The sequence below is a fragment of the Phoca vitulina genome, unplaced genomic scaffold (genome assembly GCF_004348235.1).
Source record: "Phoca vitulina isolate PV1807 unplaced genomic scaffold, GSC_HSeal_1.0 scaffold10, whole genome shotgun sequence".
Taxonomy (NCBI): domain Eukaryota; kingdom Metazoa; phylum Chordata; class Mammalia; order Carnivora; family Phocidae; genus Phoca; species Phoca vitulina.
In genome coordinates, this window is record NW_022589713.1 from 15,996,307 (window position 1) to 16,016,326 (window position 20,020).

The 20,020-nt window shown below is 46.3% G+C and overlaps 1 protein-coding gene across 9 annotated transcripts in view; it reads right to left on the reverse strand.

Moving 5' to 3' along the window:
* Positions 1-10,101: 10,101 nt before the first annotated feature.
* ZBTB38 (zinc finger and BTB domain containing 38) overlaps positions 10,102-20,020 on the reverse strand; it is a 79,760-nt gene continuing 69,841 nt past the window's right edge. For 8 of the 9 annotated variants that reach the window (XM_032408569.1, XM_032408570.1, XM_032408571.1 and 5 more), the window contains one exon: positions 10,106-18,038. In XM_032408569.1, the coding sequence (XP_032264460.1) occupies positions 14,454-18,038 (3,585 nt within the window). In that variant the 3' untranslated portion in view covers positions 10,106-14,453. Of the gene's footprint in view, positions 18,039-20,020 lie in introns of all 9 variants that reach the window. The other variant, XM_032408577.1, reaches the window with a different exon arrangement.

Below are 20,020 nucleotides of genomic sequence, written 5' to 3' on the forward strand. Positions count from 1 at the left end.
TGCTGTGAGGTGCAATCCCCTGGCTGCCTGGGTGGAGAACGGGCTACGCATCCCAGTGGCCTGAGAAGGTGGTATTCTCACTTGGCCTCTGAGTTTGGCAGCATCTTCGTATATGAGGTGGGCGCTGTCATATGGCAATTCGATGGTTTTTAGGTGCCCTACTACTCTCTCTCCCATCCCACAGATGCAGTTTCTTCCCCTCCACCCTTAGTGGACAGATGCGCCCTCGTAGCATCTCTTGCCACTGCAGAACGCTGGCAAGTCGGTCCGAGGTATGCAGCTGTGGTCCACGGCAAGCTCTGGGCCCATAGGTGGCTCCTAAATGCCTCTCATTCTTTGCGGGCAGTCCACAGGCACCTTCTCCCCCCCCCCCCCCCCCACTGGCTTGCACTACTCCATGCCAGACCACAGCACCTGTCCCTACATTATAGGCGACTTTCCACGTGTGGTGGGGGTCACCTCCCAGTAATCCAGGCAAGAAGCAGATACAACTAGTTTATGGAATGGGCTACACCTGGTCAGGTACAATCCAGGGTTGAAGCAGCACCTGATGTTCTGTGTCTCAGATTATTGCCTGTCTTATCCCGAGAATTCCCTTAATGTCAAACTAAAGACTCACAGGTTGGGGATGTGAAAGGGTCGGTACTACTGAGAAAAACTGTTGCTAGCATGCACACACTTTGTTACTGCAACACTGACGGTTATTTCCTTCAATAGGCTAAGCAGGGAGCAAGTTAATGGACGGGAGCAAGAAGCGGGGTGGGCACAACCTTATTGGGATAGCCTTCCTGCCTCGGCGGCTGCTAAATCCTAAGCTGGAGCATCAGTGACCTCTGCTGGCAAGACTTTCCCTCCGGTCTGCACAAAGGTGGGAGTCCCTCCGTGGTGGGGGTGCGAGTCTGGTTCAGTGTTCTTGAGAGAGAAGCCGGGAGATTGATGCTTATCGAGCAGAGGGAAGACTGGGTTTTCATGCTAAAACTTCTACTAGGGGGTTGGAGGTTACAGCAGGCGGCAGTGTAGGCAGAGATCTTACCCTCGCCTCCAGCCGCGTGCTCTCAAAGGCTGACAGCTTGTTTACATTACTCGCCTTCCACATATAAACAGGTTTTCTTTTTTTTAACACATATTTTTTCAAAAAGAATGCATTCAAAAACAAGTTTTGCATAAACAAGTTTATAATGTTTCTGAAGAACATGTTTGCAAATTGGCAGGGTGAGGGGAAAACACTGTCAAAGCAAGTTTACTTTTTAATGTGTAGTGTGTGTGTGTGTGTGTGTGTGTGGAGGGGGGTGAGACATCCTTTACAAATACCTACCCAAATCACACCCTTTACACTGCTACATGCCATGTCACCCACAAATCCATGTGAAATGTTGGTGTGGGACAAGGCCTAAGTCCTCCTCAAAGCCAGGCAGACCTTTTTACAACTGCCCAGGTACATCTGTCATGGGAGATTTGGGACAGCAAGGTTGGAAGCCATCATGACAGGTCTCGAGGCTCCTGCTGTTGCAGTTACTGATGAAGCAGCTCTAGTCCCTGCAGGACCACATGGTGGGCACTTGAGGACCTCTCCCAGCCCGCCCTGCCTCCTCTGAATGCCGGCTTTGCCCCCAGGGTGAAGCTTCTGCAGCCATCTCCTAACAGGGCTCGGTCCCTTTAATCAGAGCTAATTAAATCCAGACTAAACTGACCAAGGGAACCAATGTCTTCAATGGGGGGTGGGGGGGTGGGGGGAAGGCAGGAATCAGATATCCTTTTCCAGAAATTGGCAATTAGCACCCAGGGATGGCAGGCAGTCAGCATCTGAGGGCCACTGCCCATGAGGTCCTGTCGGGCGGGCCAGCATCGTGCACGGCAGCCAGGGAGAGGCAGAGAAGGCTGGGAGCACAGAGAGAACGAATAAAGGAGCAAGAAGGAGCATGAAGGGGACCTAGAGATGAGGTGAGGGGCTTCCTGGTTCCAACTGTCATCCACCCATTTTAGGTTCTTGTTTCCTTCCCACATCCCATTTTTGTCTAAGCGACAAGAGACCCTGAAGACAGAAGCACTTCTGCTTAGTTTGCATTTAATACAGAGCACAATGATTCTCGTGACTTTTGCTTGAGAAAGCTCAGAATTTGAATTATGTTAGTCCAGACTACCAGGAACCTCAGAACGGAGCCCTGACATCCAGCTTTGCTTAAGGCCAACTGTTCTCTCCATGGCAGTCGAGAAGGTCCTGGCTCAGTTTCCTTGTTCTTGCGCTGAGATGTAGAAATACAGTAGACTAGCACCAGGTCCCGTGTTTCCCACCCACCAGCCACCCCCAACCTGATCCGTCAGGTCTGAAGGTGGGGCTGAAGAAAGAGGGAGTGAGAGGAGATTTCTAAAAGAAATTCAAGTGCTTTCACCATCAAAATAGAAAAGGACTCAGCAGGAAAACCCAGAGCTGTCCATCACACTTAGCAGGACAGATGGGGGTTGGTGGGGAAGCCTGGGACAGACCATCACTTATTCTCAAAGTGGACTCTATGAACGCTTCCGAGGGGGGAAGCTGGAAGCTCCCCAGGAGGTTCTTCAGAGAAATGAGAGTAGAGGGAGTTTCTGTGAAATAATTAAAGCCTTTTAGTAGGACTCTGGAGATTGGGCCCCATGGTTGCCCCCTCCATTCTCTCAGCCCAGACTTGCACAGCCTGGCCAGCTTCCTGTGTGGCCTAGATGTTTCCTCACTTCTCAGGCAGAGGCGGTAGAAAGCTGACAATCCCATTAGTTGTTTCAAACTAAAACTGGCCACTTAGTTCTACTTCTATTGTGGCTGCTGATGCCCCTTCCCGTCCTGGAGAACCTCTTCCCCATTAGGGTGACCAGTCATCCCGGTTTCCCCAAGACTGACCTGGTTTAAGCACTGAAAGTCCCACATCTTGGGAAAACCCTCCTTCCCAGATGCACTGTGATGGTTTGTGACCCTGGAATGGAGAATCACTACTCTCAGAAGATGACTCATGTTTGGGACCGCAGTGCTGATGCTGGAAGTGTAGCTAAATAAGAGGAGGAGCTTGCTGTCCGAGAGCAGACGTGGGATTGAAAGAGGGTGTTGCCAGAGAGCTGTGGGGGCACTGAGGCAAAGGCAAGCTGACGTCTGAGGGTCTGTCTCACAAAACACCTCCGGGAAGAAGCTTTAGAAGAGGCTTTGGAACTGCGCATTGAGACCTGCTCATGACTGTGGATAGGGGTGGAGTTGGGGGCGGGGGGGAAGGGATGGACATTTCAATACTGCCAGGAACTGGAACTCAGACATAGTGTGATGAAAAGCCAGACACTCTAGGGAGTGGTGCTAGCCCCCCAAACTTTTACAGGGTTGAAGGCAAGTGTTCAGATGGAGGCCTATGCAGTTGACCCTTGAACAATGCAGGGATCGGGGTGCTGATTGCCCTGCAGGGTCAAAAATTTGTGTATAACTTTTGACTCCCCAGAAACTTAGCCCCTAATAGCCTACAGTTGACCAGAAGCCTGACTGACAACAGAAACAGTCAGTTAACACATATGGTGTGTACGTATTATATACTGTATTCTTATAATAAAGTAAATGAGAAAAATGTTAAAACCATAAGAAAGAGAAAATATGTTCACAGTACTGTACTGTATTTATTTTTAAAAATCTGCATATAAGTGGATCCACACAGTTCAAACTTGTGCTGTTCAAGGGTCAACAGTAGTAGATCATATGTCTAAACATTTAAAAGTTAGAAATCAGGTGAATAGCTCTTAAATTGAATATGCTCTCTTCTCTTTCTTTGGTAAACACACCTTCATAACCATCCGGGAAGCCAGGTTTGGATTTAGAATTCCCAGGCTCGGGTGTTCCAGACCGGAGGGAGAAGCACAAGAAGAGCTGGGCCCAGGTCCTCCCCCTGTGCTTTCTTACTCTCCACCCTGCTCCCTCCCCTATGCTGGGGGCCTCAGGCTCAGCACACACGGATCCCAGACTCCGTCCCCATCGCCTGCAAACACCTGCCCCTTGCCCATCCCTGGGACCAAGGGGAGTGACACTGGCAGGGAAGAGGCCTGAGCAGACCCTGCAAGTGGGTAGAGAATTCTCTGGGTGGTCCTGAGTATTCAGAGTGGCACAGACTCTGGGTGGGCACCTTACTGTTGGCCCTGCAGACTCTGACCCCTGGGGCCGGAGGGGGGGATCCTCTGTAGGAGGGCCAGGGTGGGGCCTTCTTGCTTAGGTGTGGGGATGCTACTGGATGGTGAGGAGTTCCTGGTGGCTGGAATGTTGCCACAGTCAACATGAGCAATAGCGGAGGAGGCGGGTTCCCATCATGATGACGAAAATAGCGGCCCTGAATTTCTCTTTAGGAAGAGAAATGTCAGAAATGATGGGGTCTGACCTGGGAAATGGCCTGCTGCTCTTTCCACTAACCACATTTACCCACATAGTGAGCATGTTCCAGTCAATGGGTGGGACCTGGCCTTTTAGCCCAGTAAAACCAAGAAGCTAGAAATTAACAGTGCCTAAGCTTACAGTGTCTCTGGTCGTCAGATTTTGGGAGAGAAAAGGGCCACTCGGAGGTGAGTCAGCTTCTCTGTGGCAATACCCCATTGCTTCTGTGAAGTGAGTAAACTTTTTGAATTAGAGATGTCATTTCCTTTAGATGTCCTTCCTAATGGAAGATGTTCTTCCATTAGCGGGGCCATGACGTGTCAAAGTAAGCGATGACCCGGACTTTCAGGGCTATGACATGATGCAAGGGGCACAGAAGGATCCTGAAGACCCTGTCTGAGGCCAGTCTACACCTCAGATTCTAACTCCCTGGTCCCAGTCAGAGGCTCCCCCCCCATATTTGACCGTTTGGAGCAGCTGACTAGAAGTTTCAGATTTTGATTACTTATAAGGAAAAAAACCAATACAACCCTTGCCTTGCCCCCCCCCCCCCCCCCCCCCCCCCCCCCCCAGCGCTTACATTTCTATTCTTTCCTGATTGGGTAAAGGCAAGCAAAAGTATAAAGTCTTCCATTTGTCTCAGGCCACACAAGACCCTATTTTCACCCCCAACATAAAAAAAGCCTTGTTTAGATAGTTCTTGAAATTTGACTCAATATTTACCCTCCCCATTTATTTTCATTTAAAATATTTTTATTGACTTGTTTTTAAAGATTTTATTTATTTATTTGAGAGAGAGAGAGAGAGAAACAGCATGAGAGGGGAGAGGGTCAGAGGGAGAAGCGGGCCCCCCCTGAGCCAGGAGCCCGATGCAGGACTCGATCCCAGGACTCCAGGATCATGACCTGAGCCAAAGGCAGTCACTTAACCGACTGAGCCACCCAGGCGTCCTTCCATTTAAAATATTTTTAGAATTTCTTCCTCTCTCCCAGCTCCTTCACAGCTCGCTCCAGGAACGCTCTGGTTCTACCACGAATAATGCTGTGCTCCTAACCACCATGGCTTTGCAATGAGAGGGTGTGCTGTGCGACTGGGCTTCAGTCCCTTCTGCCTCTCTCAGCAGACTCTGGAACTCAGCTGCCTGGGACGAACTCTGCTTCTCCACATCCCAGCTGTCTGACCTTGGGTAAGTCATCTAGCTCCTCTGTGCCTGGGGTTTCTCATTGGGGATTATCTCTTGTAGAATAGCTTGTCCCTAAAGATGGCCACTATCTATCCCTTCCCTCCCCGGATGTGCCAGCTGCCCACCCCCCCCACCCCCCCATTGAGAAGTGTAGTCCATTCCTCCACCCCTGACTCTAAGCTGGGCTGGGGCTGCCTGGATGCCCCGTGTGGTCAAGGCTTTAGATGACGCCACCGGCTACCAACTGTCTACACCGGCATGAGAGGCATGCTCAGCTGATCCCAGTCAGACCCCAAAACCATGTGAGATAATAATACTGGTACCGGGCTGTTTTGAGCCGCCAAGTTTTGTGGCACTGTACAGCACAAGATAACCACATTAAATGTTGATGGGGTTGGTCATATCAATGTCTATCTCACGGCACTGATAGGAGGATTAAATGAGGTAATATTCATTGGATGCTTAGAACAGTGCCTGGTAATACAGGCACCCCTTGGAGATACCGTGGGTTTGGTTCCAGACCACCACAATAGAATGAATAACACAATAAAACAAGGCAAATGAGTTCTTTGGTTTTTCAGTACATGTAAAAGTATGTTTACACTAGACTGGAGTCTACAAAGTGTGCAATAGCATTATGTCTAAAAAACCAATGTACATACCTTCCTTAAAAAATACCTCATTGCCAAAAACATGCTAACCCTCATCTGAGCTTTCCGTGAGTTATAATCACTGATTACAGATTACTATAACAAATATAATAATGAGGAAGTTTAAAATATTGCAAGAATTACCAAAACGTGCCACAGAGATACCAATAGATTTGCTCAATGCAGGGTTGCCACAAACCTTCAATTTGTAAAAAAAAAGAAAAAAATGCAGTATCTGCAAAGCACAATAAAGTGAAGCACAATAACGTGAGGTCTACCTATGCTAACTGCCACATAAGAACACACCGTCCAAAACAATGACCCAGGGCATTCTGAGGGTATTCGAGTCTCAAGCTAATAAACACACTCATTTTGAGGAAAGCCCAACAGTTGTCCTTGTCCCAGTACCCCATCTTCCAGAATATCCCTTAGTCAATGTGGAGTCAGCGGGTGGTGGTAAAAAGCGTGTCCTGAAAACTGACCGGTGTTGGTCCAGTCTCTGAGCCCCTTGGCTTCTCCATGCTCTGTGTCCACAGCTTTTATTTTATTTTATTTTATTTTTTTATATTTGACAGAGAGAGACACAGCGAGAGAGGGAACACAAGCAGGGGGAGTGGGAGAGGGAGAAGCAGGCTTCCCGCGGAGCAAGGAGCCCGATGCGGGGCTCGATCCCAGGACCCTGGGATCATGACCTGAGCCGAAGGCAGACGCTTAACGACTGAGCCACCCAGGCGCCCGTGTCCACAGCTTTTAGATGAAGAAGACAGTAATCACGGCCACCACAACACGACGATGGTGAGAGACAAATAGGAAAGTAGTTGTGGAAGAGCTTTGAAGGCCTCCTCCATTTGTGTGTGTCTATCAGACACTGAAGTCCATATTTCCTTAAATTAAACCCAGGCTTTATAGTCCTTGGCTACAACCAAGTCTCTTGCTGATACCCTCAACTCCCTTGCCTCCTCGTCCTTTGTTCTACCCCATATGGTGGAATCCTGGTCTCCAAACCTTAGGTTCCACTTACTACCTTTCTCTTTCTTCTCTCCTTTTATAGCTAAGCAGCTGCTGCTTCTCCTCCTCCTCCTCCTTCTTCTTTTTAAATTTATTTGAGAGACAGAGAGAGCTCAAGCAGGGGAAGGGACAGACCAGGAGGGAGAGGGAGAAGCAGGCCTCCCACTGAGCAAGGAGCCAGATGCAGGATTCAATCCCAGGACCCTGAGTGCAAGTCAGATGCTTAACTGACTGAGCCACCCAGGCGCCCCCTTCATAGCTAAGCTTCTTGAAACCAGAACCCTCGCTCACTGTCTCCCCCTCCACTCCTGCCTCTGACGCCCAGCTTCCACCAGCACCACCACACTGAAACTACTCCAAGATCCCCCAGGTGAGCCACCAGAGCAGGCTCATACTAGCTCTTGTGAGCCGACTGATGTCTCTCTTCCCAACTCCACGTTCAGTGACATCATGCTGGTAGCATAAAATCATCCGTGGCGGGAGTCTTTACACGACAGACATTGGCAAGCACTAGGAATCCGGCTTTCCCTCTCTCCAAGGTGATGGTCGTTAATCGTTTACCAGCACATCACTGCCGGTGACCTTCTAGTTGCTGGGTGCAAAAGGGCACTTTCCAGATTTTCTTTAGTCGGCTTTATCTTCACTTGACACCATTGATCATTCTCTCCTTTCTGAGAGGTTCTCCTTCTCTGGCCCCTAGCTGCCACGCCCCCAATTTTCCTCCTATTTCTCCATCTCTTCTCCATGCCAGCCGCTTACAGGCTTTTATTTAATTCATCTTTCCAATATCTGTGTTCTCCGGGATTCTGTCTTCTTTTGCTATACAAGCGTGATAGGAGACATCTTACATTCCCATAGTTTCAACAAATCTGAAACCAAAAGGTTATCCTTGGCCCCTCCCTAGCCTTCACTTCCCCATATCTATCCAACGTCAAGTGCTGCTGATTTTATCTCCTAACTAGCTCTCATTCTCTCCCCTCTTCTCTCATCTTCCCTGCCAATACATACTCCACTCCACTGTCCTCTCCAGTCTGGACCACTGCAGTAGCTTCCTACCTGCTCGATTTCTGGCCACTACTGTCCTCCACGTCGTTCTCTACATTTCAGCCCCAGTGACTTTTCACAGGTACAGAACTGATTAAAATACTTCTTCTGGTCTCAACAATTCAACAGCTCTCTGTTGCTCTTAGTAGAAGATCCCAATCCTTAGCAGGACCTGGGGACCCTGCAGGGTCTGGCTTCCGGCCTCCAGTCTCATCTCAGACCCATCCCATCCCTCTTGCACTCTGGCCACCACTGGCTTCCAGTGCACTGTGTTCCCTCTAGAAGCAGACTTTTGTACATGCTGTTCCCTCTACCTGGAAATTCACTCTTTCAATTCTTATTCCTCGTTCCGATCTCACTCAAAAGGTACTTCCTCAAGGAACTTCCTGACTAGCACCTCCTCTTTGTAGCACTTATGCAGATGTGTTTTGTGTGCCCCACTAGATCATAAGCTCCAGGGACAATCTGTTTTGCCTGCTCTTGTATTCCCAGCATCTAGCTCAAATAGGTTTTGAAGGAATGAAACATGCCTTTCAGCTTCATACCTGAAGTCAGTCCCCTCTTGCAAACTGCTGGTGACTCCATCCTTCCATTGCTCAGGCCCAAGACGTGGAGTCCTCTTTGATGCCTCTGTTTTTCTCACCTCCTGGGACCTAAACCACCCGCAAATCCCATCAGATCTACCTTCAAAGTATATCCAATATGTCAGCCAGACAGCATGTGCCTCCTGATGGAAGAACATAACTTAGGAAGCTGTCTTGCTAAATTCCCAGGCCATGAGAAACTCTTCAGGACAAACAACATAATGTCTTCAGAAATATATTGCAAGGGGGGAAACAAAGAGAGTCTCTTCACTGACCTGCAGTCTCCGCACTGCACTGCAGTGCGAGTCATCCTTTAAACACATTAGATCATGTCCTGTCTGTTGAAGCCCTCCCATGGCCTCTCATGTTGCTTCTAGGACCTAGCTCTGAACTTCCCTCCTAGCACTCAGCTGCTCCTCTGCTCCCCCATCATCTGTCAGTGTCAGAAGTACAAATTCTCTGGCAAGGCCCATGAGGCCCTGGTGATGTGGCCTCTATGTGCGTCTCCTGGCTCACCACCCAAACCCCAGGTTTGCATAGCAATCTGCCCTCACCCATGCTCCTTTGTTTTAGCCACTCCTACCTGGGCCTGCCCGCACTAGGAAGCTCCCAGGCTCCCTCAGCCCTAGCTCGGAGCCATCTCTCTCATAACCCAACACAATCCAATCTGCTTCCGAGCTCCCAGGAGCTCAGGGTTTTGTTTTGTCATCATGCCTTGCCTCATCAGTCTCCTTCCCCAGATCCAGCTCCTTGAAGGCTCAGGCTACCTCTTCTATCTCTATAGCCCTGGGCACAACACCCGAGACTCAAAATTAAACATATTTTGAATGAGTGAATGAAAATTCTACATAAATTAGCATTGTTACATCTTTTAAGTCTCTGTATACCAAAGTTTCCTGTAACAGGAATAACATCCTTACCCCTACCTATAATTACACAGAAGTCATAGCTTTTAAAATTGTTGGGGAAAAAAGTGCTCTTGACTTCTCAGCAAAACATTCTTTTTTTTTAAAAAAAGATTTTATTTGAGAGAGAGAGAGTGTGAGCATGAGCAGGGGGCGAGGCAGAGGCAGAGGGGGAAGGAGACTCCCCACTGAGCAGGGAGACCCTGATGACATGGGGCTCCATCCCAGGACCCTGAGATCATGACCTGAGCTGAAGTCAGATGCTTAACCAACTGAGCCACCCAGGCGCCCCTCAGCAAGATTCTAAATAAACAGAATTGAGGTCTTGGATGTCAAAAATGAAATAATAATTTAAAAAAATCTTTAAAAGTGTAATCATACTTCTGTTATAACCAGTTCTTCCATTAGTTGTCTAAATTTGGAGAGTTTCATTTTAAAAATTGCACACCAAGCCAACTTGCCTGTCCACTGAGCACCTTACTTGAAGAGTCAGCATCAAGGGGTGAATACTGGGGAGGGAGAGTGGGGACAAGGGGGGCTCCTCTCTCCAGGAGGGAGATCAATAGCCCACCAGGATTTGGGGAAGAGGAAGGTGAAGAGTTCTCACATATGGAGGAAACTGCCTCTGCAAAGAGCACCTGATGGAGACAGAGGGCGTGGAACCAAATCAGTTGATGGGAGCCAATGAGAAAAGAGGAAGGTGAGCAACAGGAATAAGAAGACCCAAAGTAATTCATACAATATGTACAAATAGGACTGCCTTGCATGATTTGTTTTGATGATTTTAATCCAGTTACTTTCTCAACTGTTACAAATTTTTTCAATATTGAATCTGTTGTTTTGCTCGATCAAGGACGTTAGTTTCAACAGCCAGCAGTTCTCAAAGTTTTGGTCTGGATCTGGTTTGGATTACCCTTCCAATACAAAATTGGTGCTACCGGCCAGCCACGAGGAGGACTGGAAGTCTGAGTTATTTTCCCTGTGTTGGTGTGGATTGTGTGGCGTGAGCCACTGGCACTCCCTTCCACGTGACCTACTGCATGCATCTGAAGGTCACAAGTCAAGGTTAGGGGTATGGTCTGTGATGATGGAACACAGTTTTTTCTTTGGGTGAGAAATTGCTAGCTTAGAACAGCATTAAATGATAATTTTACTCCATATTCTTGGGAAAAAGTGCACAGGTTTTTAAAAAATGGTTTTATAGGGCAATATCCCAACATCGAGGAGAAAGCCAAACGCCCCAAGTGTTGAGGCGTGAGGACAAAAAGCAGGGGTGTGCCAGGGAGAGCTGAGGCCAGTACAACCTCCTGAAAGTTGGCACGGGGGGCAGCCACCGTCCTAGAGCTGCCTGCCCTCCTTGCGCCCCTTTTCCTACTCTCCGCTCAGTTTCCAGGAAGCAGTTTCCTCTAAGGTGCTGAGAAGAAACGAAGACATGTGCTCTGAAGTCACGAAGCCCTGGGTTGGAATCCTGGCTCTGTCTGGCTGTGGGATCTTCTCAAAGTCGCTATAAAATGTGGATAGTGAGGTTGACTTCCCAGGCTTGTCGGGAAAGACCCGAATGAAACGGCCCAGGGGAAGAACAGTGCCAAACACCTGGTACCAAGTGGAATTTGTCTCCTGGGGCAGAGACACTTCCAGGGCTCTCGGATTCCTCACGCCAAGGTCAGGCCTATCCAAAACACCGATTGATAAGAAGACTTCCAGCTCTCTTATTATGCCTTTTTTTTTTTTTAAATGTATATTCCGTTTGGGTCCTAAGCATGTAAGTAGGTATCATGGAATGCAAACAAGTAAGGAAACAAATATATTAAGTGAATGATATGTGAAACAAGGCTGTGACTCACAAAGAGGAAACTGCTGCTTGGCTGCACAAAAGAATTAACATTAAAACATTTAAGAGACTTAACATAGGAATAAGCTATTTTAATCAAGCAAAACCAAATTTGTATTCATTATTTCTAAAAATAAAATTAGACTTTTCCAACCCTTAACATCTGCATTTAATAATATCTTCTAACCAAAATACAGATGCTAAAACGGCAAATTACAATATATCTTGTACAGCATACAGTATGTTCACTGTTTACACCTACTTTAATTCTAGTTGGTCGTTATGTACTCAATGCATACTTAAACATCACTCATGATAAAGTTTTCACAATTAACAAAAAAAATGTGACAAGGCTGTCTTAAAACGGCTCTGCTATAAATTGTATAGAATATACAGAATTACAAAGTCAAGTATTTTTTTATCAAAATATACACCCCTCCCTGAAACTAACACAAGCTATCAACATTTTAAACGAATAATACAATTATAGAAAATATTTGCAAAATTATTTTTTCATGTATAAATATTCTGCCATATTTACTTTGGTCTAGAATTATCAGCATACAAGTCCACTTAAAAAATTTCCACATGTAAGGGCTGGGAGACATCACTACATGTAATAATTTTATATTTAGAGTTACCCCAAATCAAAATGACTGAAATACACAGTAATTCTCTTTGATTAATAATCCTAATTGAGATAAATTAGTAGATCACAGAATTGCCTATTCATTATTCTAATTATCAATTCAGAAATGATTTTCATAAGCCCTTTGTGACTATCTCTTTGAACAAAACCCAAATGAATAATGCAGGTATACATATATACAATGTATTAAAATAAGGTTGAATTTGCTTGCATTTTCCCATTCTCCTCTATTACATAATACTGTATGTAAGTGAAAATAGATGAACAAAAGATAAATGCAGATGCAGTACTGGGGTTACTTAACAGCAAAATACTACTATATAAAAAGGTCAGCTCTGATCATGTCCTTCTCTGGGTGTTTAAACGTTTTCTTGCCCACCCAAATCCACATTAAGTCTTCTTCGTGGAGATATCACAATACTTGGAGAGAGGAACTGGAGTCCTTTGAACTACTTCTTCATAATGGTGACCTTGCAACCTTGGATAACCTTGGGCTTCCATCTATCAAATCCCATGAACATGAATGGCTGTAGGTCACCCTTAAACCAGGTTCCAGATTCTGTTCACACTGCTGATCAAAGGGTAGGAATGTTTTCTCTCTCCCTCCTATCCTGGCAGTTTAAATGTAAGAATGATGAGTTCCAGCTTCCCAGAACCTAGTCCACATGATGGACTATCCCTACAGGGCAACTGGACTTTGATGGCAATGCTGATGGTGTGGGTCAGCATAAAAGAACATGAAAAAACTTAAGTGGGTTTTTAGCAAGGGAGCTAGATGTCTGCAAACATGAAGACAAGGCATCTGGCTTTGGGGATAGGTTTCTGAGTCATGTACGTTAAGTGATGGAATCTTACCACTCCACATTCTATCTCCCCACCCCACCCCCAAAAAGCAAAGCTTCTGTTTGAGGCAAGGAAGGTCATCGCCTCCTCTTGCCCACTCAAGTCATTAATGGGTGAGGTGGGAGGTGTGTTTCTGATGTCCTTTTGTTTCATACTAGTGTACACTTGTGGGCTGCATAATCTCCAAGAAGGCTAACGATTATAGGGATTAGGCTTTCTGTCACTTTCAAGTGCCTGGGAATTCACCACCATATGCATTCTTTGCACTAAATCTCCTGGACACTCCTTCAGTGGAATGGGAGGGGTCAGGTTTTACGTAAACCCTTGGGACTGATTAAGTCTGTCTGAAATAGACCCCCATATCCATGGCCTTGTGATGGATGGAAGACTGCAGGGAGTTGCAGAAGAATTTGACCCTTCTTTATTTTCTGAGGTGAGGCCACTGCAAAGTAATATACAGCACAGGTAATCACAGAAAAGTTCTGGGAGGGCTCTCCCCCACAGATAAGGCATGACCTATGTTTTCTGTGACTGGAGTAGACCAGTTCTAGTAATAGCTCAGCCATAACTTCAAGGGAACGGCATTCCATTTAAAAGCATACAATATGCTCTTAAATCAGATTCAAGATGCTTTCTACCGATTTTTCCATCAGTCCTCATTATTTGCAGATCTATTGCTCATCATTATAATTCTCTACAGGGGACATGGACAGTTAAAAGTCATAGTGATTTATATATGTATTTTACAAGGTTTGTGTTGCAGAAAAGTAGTTCTAGATAATGAATGTCCTACTTAGGTTACTCAATTTCACACATATTTTCAGCTATAATATTAAATATTTCATATATACCCACTAATTTAAACAATTTTTAATAGCACAGAAGCCAGATGGGAAAAATGACTGTCATAGCTCATTTACCTTCTAACATATTTATGAAGATGATGTTTTCATGATATCTGACCCTCGTTTTCTCCAGTGGACTAAAGACAGCTCAGCAGCCAGTTCCTATCAGCACTTACTAGAAAGTTTTAAATTAGGCTAACATTAGACTCCCCCCTCCCCCCCGCCACTGGCAGAAATACCACAGCTAAGAACTTCATAAACTTCCACAAGATACTTGGGATACTGGAGGATTCGGCTATTTTGTAATGAAGTTAATGCTAAAACCCAAAGTAGGTATTAGGATCCTTTTTTCTGGAATTTTCACAAATGAGATTTTCTTTTTTTACATTTCACTCCTTCATGACTGTTGTGTGAACAAAACTTAAAAAAAACAAAACAGAAGAAAACAGAAGAAAACAGCTAACTAAAAAAACAAAAACAAAAAAAACCCCAAAACAACAAACCCACCAACTTATATTTTTGAAGACTTTTCTAAGTATCGCCACTCAAAGGACATTTTCAACAACGGTTTGTACGTTATCCTTTTGGTCACTGTCTTCTGAGTCATTGACATGTGGGTTCTCCAGGGGGTTTGGGTTCTCCTGGCACATGTCACCTTCTACTTTCTCCCGCTGACTTGGACTTTTGAATAAGTGTTTCTTCTGGTGCATTCCAAGGGCAGCAGCTGTTTTGCAAATTTTGGGGCACTGGAAGCAGGCATAGCCCTTCCCGTCATGCTCCCAAATGTGCCTCTGCTCGTGATTCCTTTTTGTGGAAAGGTACAAAAAGCTCTGAAAGCAGAACTGACAGTGGTAACGCTTTTCGCCCGTGTGGATCCTTTCGTGGATCTTGAGGGTCTCGTTCAGCGTGAATGCCTTGTTGCAGTACTGACAGATGAACTCCTTCACGCCCAGGTGGATGCGTTCGTGTTTCTGCAAGTTTCCCTGCACCGAAAAGCACCGCCCACAGGTCTTGCACTGGTATGGCTTCTCTCCAGTGTGACACCTCATGTGCATCTTGAGGGTGGACGGGCTCTGGAACTGCTTGGCACAGAACTCGCAGGCGTACGGCCTCGCAGTGAGATGCCGGTGGGGCCTCCCTTGATTCCCCGCCCCCGAGGCTTTGTCTCCATCACAGAGTTCACACTGCAGCTTGGGCATCTCCTTATTTTCTTCTTCCTCGAAGGCCTTCTCCTGGGGAGCCTTCCCCACGGCACAGTCCAGTTCTGCTGGGTATCTGCACTTACTGCTTGGGCTCCTGTTTTCATGCTCTTTCTTCCAGTTGGCCTTCCTCATTTTTCTCAGCTGTCTGGATTTCTTTTTGGGTTTGTAGTTGTAGTAAGGACGCCAGGGCTTGTCGGTGGAATCCTGGTCACTGGCGTCGTCAAACATTTCGTTCATTTCCACACACTCGGACTGGCAGAGCCCGAGGGGGCTGGCTCTGTTGGTTTCCGGGTCACTCTCCTGGGGCAAAGCCTCCTCCTCCATCTGGTACTTGGGTCTTCTTCCTCTTTTATAGAACAGCTTAGATCCTAGGATGTGCCTTTTCACGATGGCTTCGTTTCCGATCTTCACCGTTATCTGGCACAGGGGCGCAACGTTGCTGTTTGTAGAGGTTCCAGGCAGAGCGGGCTTTGCAATGTAGGTTTCGATTTTACTGGTTTCTTTAACATTTGCGGTTTTGCTCAGCGACCCTCCAGGATCAGCCACGTACTTGGACTCGTCTGCTACCTCTGCCTTGTTACACAGCACGGTTTTCTTCTTCTCCTTGATGCTCTTGGGCCTGCTGACCACTCTGCTCACTTTATCGGGCTCAAGTCTGCTGTCGTCTTTCAGGGCCTGACTGACAGCTGGGTCTGAAGGGGCTCGGTGGTTGCTGCTGGCCACGGCGGCCACGGCCGTGCTGTGCATTATCACCGATGAGAACTGGCTACTGTGCACAATGACCGAGGGTGCTGAGCCACCGTAGCTGATCACCGAGGCTGCGTGCTCACTGCCGTTACTCAGAGATGAAACAGGTACATCCCCTCCCGGCAGCTCGGAGCTGCCGGCGTTCTCCGTGGAAGAAACAGACACCTCGGCGGAATAAAAGTGATTGTCGAGGTCCACTTTCAACGTTTCCTCTCCCCATTTGGTCCCCTCTGCGTTCTGTACGTTGGCAGAAGTGGGTACCTCCTGACGTGCAGACGTTTCCAAGGGGATGGCGGGACTGTTGGTCAAGGTGTTGACGCGGTCCTGGAAATTCAGTGTTGGTAACTCAGAGCTGTGTGGATTCTGAATAACATAGGGGCCAGCTGCAGACTCATTCACCTGACTGTTCTCTCGGGCATTTTCATAGGAAGAATTTCGGTAGCTTTTATAAGGAGCCCTCTTGCATTTCATAGGCAGTAGCCTGTAAAGTTTATATGGATAGACGCTAGGCTTCAGGCCTCCATTGGCTGTTTTTTTACTGATGGAAAGTCTATGATCTATGGCATGGAAAGACTTCTGATGGTTCTTGAGAATATAGTAGGTCATGAAAGTTTCAAGGCAGAAAATGCACTGATAGCGCCTTTCTCCTGTGTGCCAAATTTCATGTCTTGTCCTGTACTCGGCCAATGCAAATACTTTGTTGCAGTAATGGCAAGGATAGGTTCTTCTCCACGAGTGAACATTTGCATGCCTTCGGAGGCTGGACAAAGTCACATAACTCCGTTTGCATACAACACAACTGTAGAGCATCTGCCCGTTCACAAATTTAACCATGTGGTCCGTTTCTGGCAAGGTGCTTCCGGTACTGGAAAAGTCACCGATCCTGTTTTCAGACAACAGAGGTTCTGGACCCGTGAATGAGCTACCATTCTGTCCAATGGTAGGATAGTTTTCTAAAAAGCGCTGGTTTCCTCCAGGAACAGGCATGTGGCTGGACCGCATACAAATCTGCTCGTGCCGGTCCAGCCTGTTCAGAGTGCTGAACTGCTTGTTGCAGTACTTGCACACCAACGGCTCCTGGGTCGGCTTGTGAAGCTGCATGTGGGCACTGAGCAGGGCGCTACTGTCAAAGGATTTGGAACAACAGCTACAGTTGTAAACGAGAGGCGGGACCTCTGCCGCCGGTGGCCCAGGGACGTCCGAGGATTTATTTGCATCTTCCTTGGAAAAACGGACATCTCCTTCGTTGTTGGGAGATTTCGAACGAGGCAGGACTGCAGCCGGCTGTGGGCTTCTTTCTTGATGGACCTCTAAGCTGGTTACCGGAGGGGGTGGTATATTGTCTGTAGCTGAGTCAGAATCCGGGGGTAGGGACACTGTCTTTGGCTTTCGGCATGTTTTCGGTTTTGCTGCAAGAGCGTCACAATTTTCTTTACCTGTCTTACCAGGGGAGCTGCTGTCATGTTCACGGGCAGGCTGATTTCTGTAGGCCTCGGCCACGGAAGAAACGGCATACGAGTGCTCCGCTAGGGTGCGGACGGGCTCTGCCTCGTGACACACGTCGGCCCTCTCCAGGCAGAGGCTAGTGGTTCTCATGGAGTCAGAGACCTTTTTGAAACTTGCCCTCAAGTCCAGTGGAGAAAACATGTTATTACTATTTTCTGTCTCAATGATGGAAAATGCATTGGTGATCCTTGGCCCATTGGTGATAGCAGGCTCTTCGTGCCTTTTTTCATTTTTTTCTTCTTTAACCACTCCCTTTTCGGTAATGCAGAATACATAGGGACCAGGGGAATTTGAGAAGTTGCGATCAGTAAGATCTTCCAAGAAGGATATTCCCAGCTTTTTTCCTGCAGCTGCAAGATCGGTGACTGTTTCCTGTCTCTTGACGACAACTGTGGAGCTGTAGATATAATTAAGGATTTCTGTAAACACTTCAGCTTTGAGATCATCCAGTTCCAGGACATGGCTGGAAATACAGATCGTATGGCTCCAAAAGATATTTTTGAAATAAAGGCTTGAAGCAGCTAGGACATTGCTGTGTGCTTTAAATTTGGTGTCTTCCACAATAATTGTGACATCACACAAAATGCCCCGAATGCGCTGCTCATTTAAGATGGAGAGCACTGTGTCACTGTGCAAGTCGTCCTTGAGGTCCCTGGAAAGGGACATGACTGTCATCTGAAACAAGAGGAGACAGATGATCAGAGACCCTCCCACAAGTAGTTTCTTTCTTTTTAAGTAAGCTCTATGCCCAATGTGGGGCTCAAACTCACGACCCCTCAAGAGCTGCATGCCCTACCGACTGAGCCAGCCAGGCACCCCAACAAGTAGTTTCTTTATTTCTAGACAATTTTCAACACTTTTGAAACACTTTTTTTTTTTTTTTTTTGGTATGAAAATACAGGTTTTCATCTCATTCTGCTGTTACTTGCAAGACTTGGAGTCAACATTAGAAGTTAAATCTTGATCTCGCCCCAGCCTGTTTCTCATACCATCGCTAATAGTTGTTATAGTTGGAAATCCTCCCAGAACTCTTTCTCCAAAGCTGTAGCTATATATACACGTCCAAATTTGGGAGGAGGAGGGTTTCTCCCCACAAATGTTTAGGGTCTCTTCGTCACTCAAGACTGCTGCACTGAATTCCCAGAGCTGAGTAATGCTATGGTCCTGCTACAACCTCCTATTTTCACAGATAATCCTGATGATCTGATCCAAACATCATTTATGAAGCAGGAAGATGATTTTTTTTTAAGTTTTCCCTAAGTAAGCAGTACCTGTATATAAAGGTATTGCCTGCTCAGAGAAGAAGAACTGGAGAAGCCGCTCCTAATTTGTGGCTCTGAAAGGTCCCTGGATGGGAAGCCTCAGTCTGCATGACCAAGTCTGACCACCAGGGGTGCTCTGCCTCTCTGCGCTACTGGCCCTTACTCATTCTTTCTCTGATTTCCCTTTCAGGATAGCCAAGGTAGATTAAAGGTTTTCAAAAACAACTCTGTGAGGTACTGAAGGCACACAAAAAAGAAGCAACACACAAAACCAGGAAAGTACGCCTCTGAGTCTAGTGCTATCTCACTGTGGTTTTGATTTGCAGACATCTCTACAAGATCTTGATTTCAATTCCTTCGAATATATACCCAGAAGTGGGGTTGCTGGATCATACAGTAGTTCTATGGAGGAATCTCCATACTGTTTTCCATAGTGGGAATTTACATTTCCACCAACAGTGCACAAGGGCTCCCTTTTCTCCAACCCTTCATCAACACTTGTTATCTCTTACCTTTTTGATTTTAGCCATTCTAACAGGTGTGAGGTGGTATCTCGTTGTGGTTTTGATTTGCATTTCCCTGATGATGAGTGATGTTGAGCATCTTTTCATGTGTCTGTTGGCCACCTGTATGTCTTCTTTGGAAAAATGTCTATTCAGGTCCTCTGCCCATTTGTTAATTGGATTATTTGTGGTTTTTGGGTGCTGAATTGTATACATTCTTATATATTTTGGATATCAACCCCTTATTAGATATATCCTTTGCAAATATCTTCTCCCGTTTGGTAGGTTACCTTTTTGTTTTGCTGATGGTTTCCTTTGCTGTGTGAAAGCCTTTTATTTTGGTGAGTCCCAACAGTTGATTTTTGCTTTTGTTTCCCTTGCCTGAGACATATCTAGAAAAATGTTTCTATGGCTGATGGCAAAGAAATTACTGCTTGTGCTCTCTTCTAGGATTTTTATGGTGTCAGGTCTCACATTTAGGTCTTTAATCCATTTTGAGTTTATTTTTGTGTGTGGTGTAAAAAAGTGGTCCAGCTTCATTCTTTCACATGTAGCCAACCAGTTTTGCCAGCATCAGTAATTCCACTACCGGGTATTTACCCAAAGAAAATGAAAACACTAATTTGGAAAGATATATGCACCCCTATGTTTATGGCAGCATTATTTACAATAGCCAAGATATGGAAGCAGTCCACGTGTCCACTGATAGATGAATGGATAAAGTAGATGTGATACACATACACACTGAAACACACACACAGGAATATTACTCAGCCATAAAAAAGAATGTTGCCATTGACCGAAAGGGTATGATGCTAAGTGCAATAAGTCAGAGAAAACAAATGCCATATGATTTTTACTCACATGTGGAATTTAAGAAATAAAACAAGTG